The following is a 12,219-nucleotide window of genomic DNA, read 5'->3' as shown; positions in this document are numbered from 1 at the left end:
CCTTATCCACCTCTATTCCCCTGCTTGAAATTTTGTGCCCAAGGACAATTCCTTCAGTCACCATAAAGTGACATTTCTCCCAGTTTAAAACCAGGTTAGTCTCTTGGCACCTTTTCAGGACAAGTGCTAGGTGATTAAGACAGGAGCTGAATGAGTCTCCATATACTGAGAAGTCATCCATGAAGACTTCCAGAAATTTCTCTACCATATCTGAGAAGATAGAGAGCATGCACCTCTGAAAGGTTGCAGGTGCATTGCACAGACCAAAAGGCATCCTTCTGTAGGCAAACACGCCAGAAGGGCAAGTAAATGCTGTTTTCTCTTGGTCCTGAGGATCTACTGCAATTTGGTTGTAACCTGAATAGCCATCCAAAAAGCAGTAATAATCATGACCAGCTAGTCTTTCTAGCATTTGGTCTATGAATGGTAAAGGAAAATGATCCTTCCTGGTGGCTGTATTGAGCCTTCTGTAGTCAATACACATACGCCACCCTGTGACTGTTCTTGTAGGAACCAGTTCATTTTTTTCATTATGAACCACTGTCATGCCTCCCTTTTTGGGGACAACTTGGACAGGGCTCACCCAGGGGCTATCAGAAATAGGATAAATAATCCCAGCCTCTAGTAATTTAGTGACCTCTTTCTGCACCACCTCCTTCATGGCTGGATTTAGCCTCCTCTGTGGTTGGACCACTGGTTTGGCATTATCCTCCAACAGGATCTTGTGCATGCATCTAGCTGGGCTAATGCCCTTAAGATCACTTATGGACCACCCAAGAGCTGTCTTGTGTGTCCTTAGCACTTGAATCAGTGCTTCCTCTTCCTGTGGATTTAAAGCAGAGCTTATAATCACTGGAAAAGTGTCACCCTTTCCCAGAAATGCATATTTCAGGGATGGTGGTAGTGGTTTGAGTTCAGGTTTGGGGGGCTTATCCTCCTCCTGAGGAATTTTCGAAAATTCCTTTGTTTCCTGTGGTTCTTCTTGATCAGGTTGAGCATCCTTGAAGATGTCTTCAAGCTCTGATTCTAAGCTTTCAGTCATATTGATCTCTTCCACCAAAGAGTCAATAATGTCTGCGCCCATGCAGTCATTTGGTGTGTCTGGATGCTGCATAGTTTTCACAGCATTCAACTTGAACTCATCCTCATTGACTCTTAGGGTCACTTCCCCTTTTTGTACATCAATGAGAGTCCGTCCAGTTGCTAGGAATGGTCTTCCTAGAATGAGAGTTGCACTCTTGTGCTCCTCCATTTCCAGCACCACAAAGTCAGTTGGAAAGGCAAATGGCCCAACCTTGACAATCATATCCTCTATTATGCCTGATGGATGTTTAATAGAGCCATCAGCAAGTTGGAGGCATATCCTGGTTGGTTTGACTTCTCCAGCCAACCCAAGCTTTCTGATAGTGGATGCAGGTATTAGATTGATGCTTGCTCCAAGATCACACAGGGTTGTCTTGGTGCAAGCGCCTTCTAATGTGCATGGTATCATAAAGCTTCCAGGATCTTGAAGCTTTTCTGGTAAGCTTTTCAAAATGACTGCACTGCATTCCTCAGTGAGAAACACTTTTTCAGTTTCTCTCCAATCCTTCTTATGACTTAAGATCTCTTTCATGAACTTAGCATAAGAAGGTATTTGCTCAAGTGCCTCTGCAAACGGAATCTTTATTTCAAGAGTCCTTAGATAGTCTGCAAAGCGGGCAAATTGCTTATCCTGTTCCGCTTGGCAGAGTTTTTGAGGATAAGGCATCTTGGCTTTATAGTCTTCAACCTTAGATGCTGCAGGTTTATTCCTTACAGAAGTGGTTGAAGAAGCCTTGTTAGAGGGATTACTGTCAGCACTCTCAGGTGTCTGATCTTCCCTTGGCGTTTGAACGCCAGGAATGGGTGAAGATTGGGCGTTAAACGCCAACTTCTCTCCCTTTTCTGGCGTTTGAACGCCAGAACTGGGCAGGGAATGGGCGTTTAACGCCAGCTTTCCTTCCCCTTCTGGCGTTTGAACGCCACTAGCATTCCTCTCTGGGCTCTTACTGTCCTCAGAGGGATTTTGGATAGTGGTTTGGTTATCCTCTGTCAATTGTTCCTTGTTTGGCTTTTTGCTCTTTTGAGCAGTGGTATTCAGTGTCTTCCCACTCCTTAGTTAAACTGCTTGACATTCCTCTGTTATCTGTTTAGATATTTGCTGTTTTGCTTGATTCAACTGCAGTTCTATGTTCTTGTTAGCAACTTTAGTTTCATAGAGCATCTCTTTAAATTCTGCTAACTGTTCTGTCATCAGGAGCAATTGCTGATTAAGCTCAATCATCTGTTCTTGAGGATTAGGGTCAGTGACTACTGTCATGACTTCCTCTTCTAGAGAGAACTCATTGCTAGAGTACAAATATTGGTTTCTAGCAACAGTGTCTATAAGCTCTTGAGCTTCTTCAATTGTCTTCCTCATGTGTATAGATCCACCAGCTGAGTGGTCTAAAGACATCTGAGCTTTTTCTGTAAGCCCATAGTAGAAGATGTCTAACTGTACCCACTCTGAAAACATTTCAGAGGGGCATTTTCTTAGCATACCTCTATACCTCTCCCAGGCATTATAAAGGGATTCATTATCCTCTTGTTTAAAGCCTTGGATGTCCAGCCTTAGCTGTGTCATCCTCTTTGGAGGGTAAAAATGATTCAGGAATTTGTCTGATAACTGTTTCCATGTCTTTATGCTTGCTGTAGGTTGGTTATTCAACCACCTTTTAGCTTGATCTTTTACAGCAAATGGAAACAGCAATAGTCTGTAGACATCCTGATCCACCTCTTTATCATATACTGTGTCAGCAATTTGTAAGAACTGTGCCAGAAACTCAGTAGGCTCTTCCTGAGGAAGGCCAAAATACTGGCAATTTTGCTGCACTATGATAATGAGTTGAGGATTTAGCTCAAAGCTGCTTGCTTTGATGGGAGGCGTGCAGATGCTACTCCCATATGCAGTTGTAATGGGGTTAGCATATGACCCCAGAGTCCTTCTGGACTGATCAATCCCACTTAGGTCCATAATGGATTGCAAATAGATATATTTTGTTTTTTTTTTTTTGAAGAATTAAACGAAAAAATAAAATAAAATAAAGGGAAATTAAGATAAAAATTCGAAAATCAAAAAGAAAATAAGATCAAAGCAAATTGAGAACTGAATCAATTAGTTAGACAAAAAGATTTTGAAAAGAGCAATTAAAAAGATATGATTGAAAAATTTTTATGAAAAAGATTTGATTTTTGAAAAGAGGAAAGAGAAAAACACAAAAAGACACCAAACTTAAAATTTTTAGAAAATCAAACACTAATTTTCGAAAATTTTTTAAGAGAAAAACACAAAGAGGACACCAAACTTAGAACTTTTACGGATCAAGAAGGGATTAAGGACATGCAAAATCGAAAATTAAAAGAAAAACAAAAGCATGCAATTGACACCAAACTTAAAATATGAAACTAGACTCAACTAAAAGACTCTAAACTAATAAAAACAAAACAGTCCTAATCTAAGCAACAAGATAAGCCGTCAGTTGTCCAAACTCGAACAATCCCCGGCAACGGCGCCAAAAACTTGGTGCACGAAATTGCAATCACACTTTTGCAATCCCGCACAACTAACCAGCAAGTGCACTGGGTCGTCCAAGTAATACCTTGCGTGAGCAAGGGTCGATCCCACGGAGATTGTCGGCTTGAAGCAAGCTATGGTTATCATGTACTTCTTAGTCAGGATATCAGAAATTATCAGGATTGATTGCGAAAAGCAAAAGAACATGAAATAAGTACTTGTTATGCAGTAATGGAGAATAGGTTGAGGTTTTGGAGATGCTCCATCTTCTGAATCTCTGCTTTCCTACTGTCTTCTTCACCAAACACGCAAGGCTCCTTCCATGGCAAGCTGTATGTAGGGTTTCACCGTTGTCAGTGGCTACCTCCCATCCTCTCAGTGGAAATGTTCAACGCACCCTGTCACGGCACGGCTATCCATCTGTCGGTTCTTAATCAGGCCGGAATAGAATCCAGTTATTCTTTTGCGTCTGTCACTAACGCCCCGCCTTCAGGAGTTTGAAGCTCGTCACAGTCATTCAATCATTGAATCCTACTCAGAATACCACAGACAAGGTTTAGACCTTCCGGATTCTCTTGAATGCCGCCATCAGTTCTAGCTTATACCACGAAGATTCCGATTAAAGAATCCAAGAGATATCTACTTAATCTAAGGTAGAACGGAGGTGGTTGTCAGGCACACGTTCATAGGTGAGAATGATGATGAGTGTCACGGATCATCACATTCATCCGGGTTAAGAAAAAGTGATATCTTAGAATGGAAGCAAGCATGATTGAATAAGAAACAGTAGTAATTGCATTAATCCATCAAGACACAGCAGAGCTCCTCACCCCCAACCATGGGGTTTAGAGACTCATGCCGTGGAAGGTACACAAAGAAAACGTGTAAAGTGTCATGAGGTACTGATACAATGTCAAAAGATCCTATTAATAGTAAGCTAGTAACCTAGGGTATACAGAAATGAGTAAATGACGTAAAAATCCACTTCTGGGTCCACTTGGTGTGTGCTTGGGCTGAGCAATGAAGTATTTTCGTGTAGAGACCTTTTCTGGAGTTAAACGCCAGCTTTTATGCCAGTTTGGGCGTTTAACTCCAAGTTTTATGCCAGTTCCAGCGTTAAACGCTGGAATTTCTGAGGCTGATTTGCCACGCCGGTTTGGGCCATCAAATCTTGGGCAAAGTATGGACTATCATATATTGCTGGAAAGCCCAGGATGTCTACTTTCCAACGCCGTTGAGAGCGCGCCAATTGGGCTTCTGTAGCTCCAGAAAATCGACTTCGAATGCAGGGAGGTCAGAATCCAACAGCATCTGCAGTCCTTTTCAGTCTCTGAATCAGATTTTTGCTCAGGACCCTCAATTTCAGCCAGAAAATACCTGAAATCACAGAAAAACACACAAACTCATAGTAAAGTCCAGAAAAGTGAATTTTAACTAAAAACTAATAAAAATATACTCAAAACTAACTAGATTATACTAAAAACATACTAAAAACAATGCCAAAAAGCGTACAAATTATCCGCTCATCAGTCTGCCACTACGCCCAACAATCGCGAGTTTGAAGCTCGTCACAGTCATTCAATCCCTGAATCCTACTCGGAATACCACAGACAATGTTTAGACTTTTTGGATTCTCAAGAATGGCCGCCAAAGGGTTCTAGCTTATACCACGAAGATCCTGGTTAAGGAATCCAAGAGATACACGCTCGTTCTAAGGTAGAACAGAAGTGGTTGTCAGTCACGCGTTCATAGGTGAGAATGATGATGAGTGTCACAGATCATCACATTCATCGTGTTGAAGTGCAACGAATATCTTAGAATAAGAATAAGCTGAATTGAATAGAATATAGTAATACTTTACATTAAAACTTGAGGTACAGCAGAGCTCCACACCTTAATCTATGGTGTGTAGAAACTCCACCGTTGAAAATACATAAGTAATGAAGGTCCAGGCATGGCCGAGAGGCCAACCTCCAAAACATGATCAATAGTCTCCTAAGATGAACAATTGATTAAAATTGAGACCAAAGATGTCTAACACAATAATAAAATGTTCTATTTATACTTAGACTAGCTACTAGGGTTTACAGAAATAAGTCTAAGTGCAGAAATCCACTTCCAGGGCCCACTTGGTGTGTGCTTGGGCTGAGCTTGAGCTTTACACGTGCAGAGGCTTCTCTTGGAGTTAAACGCCAAGTTGTAACGTATTTTTGGCGTTTAACTCTGGTTTGTGACGTGTTTCTGGCGTTTTACTCCAGAATACAGCATGGAACTGGCATTGAATGCCAGTTTGCATCGTCTAAACTTGAATAAAGTGTAGACTATTATATTTTTTTGGAAAGCTCTAGATGTCTACTTTCCAACGCCGTTAAGAGCGCACCATTTAGAGTTCTGTAGCTCCAGAAAATCCATTTCGAGTGTAGGGAGGTCAGAATCCAACAGCATTAGCAGTCCTTTGTCAGCCTCCTATCAGATTTTTGCTCAGGTCCCTCAATTTCAGCCAGAAAATACCTGAAATCACAGAAAAACACACAAACTCATAGTAAAGTCTAGAAATATGAATTTTGCATAAAAACTAATGAAAAATCCCTAAAAGTAGCTAGATTCTACTAGAAACTACCTAAAAACAATGCCAAAAAGCGTATAAATTATCCGCTCATCACCCCGCCAAAGTGACCGGGAAGGCGTGACATCTCACTTCGTCGCCTACCCTTTCTAAATTCATCCTGGCCTCGAAGGCCGTCAGATGCTCTTGTGGGTAATGGGCCCCATCATACCTCATGTTCGTTGGCTTATCGAAGTGTTTCGGTAGCCGGACCTCGAGGATAGAATTATGGAAAGGAGTTGCTCCCATAATCACGGGACATCGAGTTCTCCTTGGTCTTTCTCTGTTTCCTTCTCGATTCTCCTCTGCGGCTTGTTTCCTCGCGGATCGGGTGTAAATCACGGGATCACGCCGTCTTCTTGGCATCTCCCTGCTTTCCTCTTGATAACTGTCTGATTCCGACCGGGGGCTCGGTGTGCGTCTGGAGCGGCTTCTTCGAGAGCTTCTACCCCTTCTTTGAGGAGATCGGGAAGGATTTTGTTCGGGAGTGGGTTGGCGATGTCCCCTGCTCACTATCTCGAGTTCCAGGTTTTGCACCCTGTGTTGTAGTTTCTGCATTATTCTGGCACTCTCACTACCAGTTCCTCCAAAATGGCGTCTCTCCTGGGAGTGCGAAGACAGCTCGGGTTCCCGTAGAGGAGACCTCGTACGTTCGCAGGAGGAAGCCACGGAGGTGGCCCTACCGCTTCGGGTTGCCATTTCTCCCCTATGCTTAGCTCTGTCGCCTGCTTCCACAGGACCCATCAGAGGCCGAAATTCCCCACAGACGACGCCAATGTACGGTGCTCGGGTACCGGACGGTTTGATGATGTTTTCTGGGTGTGACAATGGGTTCCAACCTCGATCCGGACCTGGGCCGTGAGAAGCGCGAGCAGACAACTCCACGAGCTCTTCGAGAGATATGGGGGTGCCACCTGCAAGGATACTCTGACGCTCAAGTCAATAAAGGTGCAGGTGATAGGAGGGTTTGGAATCTCGTGACATACCTTGGGGGAGGGGTAGGGCCCTCCCCATTTATACCCTGTCAGTGGGTGGGCCCCTCGAGGGAGACCCACCTTCCTGAAACTTTCCTAATCCCCAACTGTCAATAGCTGGCTCCTAGGAGGTGAGGCGTCCGGGTCAGGGTCCGGGCAAGTGGTGCCTCGCTGACCTTTTTGGGTCGGGTCGAATCGGGTAATGGGCCGAACCGGTTATGAGGCCAGTCGGGTCGGGCCGCAATAAATTACAATATAGATATTATCCTACATATACACTTTGAATGTAAATTTGGTATTGAAATTTGATAAAGTTATTACATGAATTATTACTATTGAATTGATGATGCACTTATTGATTTGTTTGACAACTTTTAACTTGATAAGAATTTGTATGTCAAAATATTTTGGAGGGTTCTATGACAGAAACTGCAGCTAGTAGCAGTAAGTACTAGACTTGGTGCACCTTGTCAGTATATAATTGCATTTTTCAGGATCATTTGAGATGAAATGGTTCCTGTCTTTTTCATGTCCACAAAATTAGTGCAACATGTCTGTTTCAAAACTCACACGAAGGAAAACAACCTAAGTGTGATTTTTGTCGGTTATTTTAACTTTTCTGGATTAGATAACCTTCCGCGTATATTGTTATAAATAATGAAGTTTGAATGTTTGATATTTATAATTAATTATCATTGTGTTTGAGTATAATTTTGTCACTATTATTAAGGTGGATTTATTTTAACTAAGAGTTTACTAATTATATAATTGTCTCTTGTGGGGCTATAGATGCTTTACTTACTCACTGATTTGCAAAACTCACTCTGTTGTTCATTTGTTTTTTTTTAATATGGGCATTGATCCTAATCCAACTTCATCAGTTCCGTTCTAGTTTTATTTGTGTTGGTGAACCCTTTTACTGTTTAAGGACGATATTTTATGTAAATAGTTTTAAACCTTTTTAAACTTATTAAACTACTCCATGTGACACAGGCAGGATTCGACGTTGGTTACTTGAGTATGTTGCTTGTAAATATCCTAAGATATAAAACTAATAGACTATACTTTGTTGTAAATATTTAAGTCGAATTTTATATAAATGTGTTGAGTATGTTATGAGATTGAAAATGTGTTGTCTCTTAGTATAATTGGAAATTTTATTTGTTCTATTTTCTGTAATATCGATTTCTGAGACTTATTTAAAAAGATTTTTCTAAGCGCAGTCACGGTCAGATTGGGTCGTGACATTTAATTAATGCAGTGAGCATGCAGAAATCTAATACTTTATTGAATTATATTTATTAGTTGATATAATGTAATCTGTGTAATTTGGTAACAATAATTAAGTAGAAACTAATTACTAAATGAGGCATCAATGTTGAGTCGAGGACTTGTGGAGGCCAATGAACATATTTGGAAAGCAAAAGTTGATGCTGAAGTGCAGCAAGTTTTTGGAAAATTTTCTAATGTCTTTGAGAAACCAAAACAATCACCACCACAACAGGCAATGGACCACTCTATCTTGTTGTTGTCAGGGGCAACACCTATGAGTATTCGACTATACAAGTATCAACACTTCCAGAAGGAAGCAAGAGATGGAGAGGTTAGTTACTGAGATGTTGAAAACTGGGATTATCTGGGACAGTTAGAGTGCTCTCTCCAGCCCCGTCTTGCTAGTTAAGAAGAAGGAGGGTGGATGGAGGTTTTGTGCAGATTACAGGATTCTAGATACCATTATAGTGAAAGATAAATTTTTTATTTGAAAATAGAGAAAATACTGGATGAACTACATAATGTAGTGTTCTTTTCAAAAACATTGGATGAGCTACATGGATAAGTTGTTGATTCTTTAATTATTAACAAATAATATATTACCATCGGATTTATTTCGAAAAATTCGATAGTAAAAAACACTCAAAAATCTAATTTATAGCGCCAAAATTATCATTGAAAATTTTTTGACAATAACAACCTCTAGAGCTTTGTCAACTAAAAATTTATATTCGCTGATAAATAATTATTTGCGAGGTTTTTATCATCTGATTTTGTTGTCACTAAATTCAATAGTAAATAATTTAGCAGCAAATTTTTTGGTTATTTTGCCAATAAATCTCACGTTTTTTTTTTTGTAGTGTTTAATTCATTGCAATAATCAAATCTTAGGTTCTAACTAGTTTGGTACAATAACATGTATCATTCATTGGACAAATTAATATGGAAATTCAATTTTAGACAAATTGATCAATGGTCTTTTTTATCAAATCTGAGGTAAGAATGCCGTAAGTTCTCTCAGTAGGGTGATAACTATCCCAGAACACATATTTGGATGCATCTTTGCATATTTTCAATGAGAAAGTGCTACAAAATGGGCCAAGTTCCATACTTGCAATGCCACAGCATGCTCTATCCACGCTCTCAAATCCTGTTCCACAGTCACCTAACCAATTAGTATATGTATAAAAATTTCACTAATACCAAAAAAAATAAAATATGTATAAAATTTCACATAGAATATGAATGTGAAATTTTTTTTAGTATATTAGACCTATAATTTCATTTATTTAAAAGTTTTAAATTATGTCCTTAACTTGTATAATTATTTTCAATATGTGTAACTACTCTTATATAGAGTTTTAGAAATGATAATACCATTCGAATCACATTATAATATTTTTTACTTTAAATCAATCACGTTTAAAATTATCATTTCTAGTCTTATAGTTAAAATATTGTTTATATATGTATAGAAAACTGACCAAATTGATTGGGGTGTTGAATGAGCATATTGAGTGAATTATGGACATCAAGGTATACAATTCTGGAACCAGAGAGGGTCTTCTTGAGAGCCATAAGTGATTGATTGAGCATGGTATTGTAGACTTGTGCTGCCTTTGTTACTGGTTCCACACAATTCCTTTTTATGCCTCCTCTCACTGTTCTTTGCATTGGGATGCATCCTAATGCTGATAAGCTCACTGTTCCAATCCTTCTTGCTCCCAATCGATATAGTTCCTTTTATTCATTCAATTCATCATCATCATATAATATTTGTTTGCATCTAACAATTCAACTTTTTCAATAGTTAAATGACTGATTATGGTAAAGTAGTGTTATTGATAAAGGAACATGAGACATATTAATATTATATATGTTCCTTGTATTAAATTAAACAGTTAAATGACTGATTAATCCGATTAAACCGATAGTCTATCTAATCAGAACCATAATAATATCACACACAATTCAATACTACTTGATTTTATATTAAACAAAAACACTTGTTAATAATCCGAAATTCATATTCATACAAACCACTAAATATTTTCTAGCATTATTCTTGCATTTGAAAATTTTAGGCCAAATTAAAACTACAAACCACTAATTTCATAAGTGAGAATAAAACTCTTATCTTATTTAACCAACGATTCGAGCTATAATTAAGTATTATTCAAAGGTCTTATAATATTCAATTGCATATATAATAATTAAGTATTTACATACCAATATAAATCTTGTTGTTAATCTGATAAGCCTTCTTGTATATTGTCTGACATTGTAATGGACTTTCCTATATGGTGTGAGAAAATATGTTCCTGCAATATCATTGCTTCCCATGCTGATGAGAACTATGCTCTTTTCAAGAATGTAAGCTGTTCTTTCTTCTCCCACAGCACCCTTAAGTTTTCCAATGTATTCTTTGAACATGTCTAATTGATCCTCTGTTGACAACACTGACTGATATATATAACAAAATCATAAATAGAAAAGAAAACTGTTAGAGGATCTTGTAACACATACATAGTCTTAGGAGTAATTAAGGTTTTGAATGAGCACTTATAGTTTAAAACTTTATAATCAAATTTATTATATAGAGTATAATAAATTTTAAATAACTCATATATATATATATATAATTTAAGATTTAATTATCTTGTTTACTTTTATAATTTTACAAAATTTATAATTAGATTTTTATAATTTTTTTTAATTAAGTCTTTACACTAATTTAAATTTTATAATTAGGTTTTTACTAGTATAAAAAATATTAAAATTAACATTTTTTTTTTTACAAATTGAAAGTATCCACGATTAAAAACCTAATTAGATTTTTGACCACATGTCTTTTAAAAAGAATATTATGTTAACTTTAATGTTTTTAATACAAAAATAACCTAATTACAAAATTAAAAATAGTATACGGACATAATTAAAAAGGATAAAATATAAGGACTTAATTGCGAATTTGGTAAAACTATAAAGACCAATCGAGTAATTAACCCATAATTTAAATATTTCGAGTTAACTAAGTGTTTATATTTTATGATACTTTTTCAACTATGTTCTTAGAGACAATAATGGAGGAGTAAAGTGAACATTACAGCTAATTCAACTGTGAGAGGATCATATCCTGAACCAGCAGAGGCAAAGCTCACCCCACTTAAGAGATCTTCAATCTCCAAATCTGGATCAAGATAAGGTGGCAAGGAATCCTTAATTCCAAGTATTTCAACTGAAAAAAAAAAAAGAAAAAAAATCCAAATATTTTAGTACAAGTTTTTTCCTATTTGTGAATTCATAATAAGTATTTTATCAAAATGACAAATATTACCAACAGAAAACTTATTCTGAAGAGTAAGATAGATATGAATAAAAAATAGTCTATTAAAATGTACTATTATTTTAACTAAAAAATCATATCAAAATCTTTTAAGGTGGTATGAAATAAAGAAACAGAGTGAATATTTAACTGGCCATTGGAATAAGGCATTATTAGTTAATAATTAATTACCATAAAAATCTGAAGGAATTCTGCCATTGCAAAACCTTCCGGTGGATTCTTCTCCAAAGAAATCTCTGCCATAAGGTTTAAAATTGGACCTCAAAGCTGTTAGAATGTAATTGTTGTTTCCAGTATCCAAGATTGAATCACCAAAAGCTATAACAGCAGGAAATGAATAGTTCATATATGTAGGTTGTTGTGACGATTTTGCTACTGTCACAACAAATAATAAATAAAACAAAACTAGAAGAGGAGAAACATAATTCAAGGTTGAAAGCTTCATCAT

The 12,219-nt window shown here is 37.5% G+C and overlaps 1 protein-coding gene across 1 annotated transcript; it reads right to left on the bottom strand.

The window, feature by feature from the left end:
• Positions 1–9,381: 9,381 nt before the first annotated feature.
• On the bottom strand, positions 9,382–12,219 carry LOC130982652 (GDSL esterase/lipase At1g20120-like). The gene is made up of 5 exons (XM_057906733.1): positions 11,943–12,219; positions 11,533–11,663; positions 10,655–10,888; positions 9,910–10,165; positions 9,382–9,575 (listed from the first exon to the last, which is right to left on the bottom strand). The coding sequence occupies exons 1-5, from the start codon at positions 12,217–12,219 to the stop codon at positions 9,382–9,384; spliced, it is 1,092 nt and encodes a 363-aa protein (XP_057762716.1).

The sequence above is a fragment of the Arachis stenosperma genome, chromosome 1 (genome assembly GCF_014773155.1).
Source record: "Arachis stenosperma cultivar V10309 chromosome 1, arast.V10309.gnm1.PFL2, whole genome shotgun sequence".
Lineage (NCBI taxonomy): Eukaryota > Viridiplantae > Streptophyta > Magnoliopsida > Fabales > Fabaceae > Arachis > Arachis stenosperma.
Note: the sequence above shows the minus strand (reverse complement) of the source record. Positions and strands in the feature narration are given on the sequence as shown.

Excerpts from the sequence above, each read along its gene's own strand:
- LOC130982652 (XM_057906733.1), bottom strand. The coding sequence starts at position 12,219 with ATGATGAAGCTTTCAACCTTGAATTATGTTTCTCCTCTTCTAGTTTTG. Across the intron at positions 11,664-11,942 it reads AATTCCTTCAGATTTTTATG|TTGAAATACTTGGAATTAAG; the intron begins GTAATTAATTAT and ends TTTTTTTTTCAG. Across the intron at positions 9,576-9,909 it reads TCAACACCCCAATCAATTTG|GATTTGAGAGCGTGGATAGA; the intron begins GTCAGTTTTCTA and ends ACTGTGGAACAG.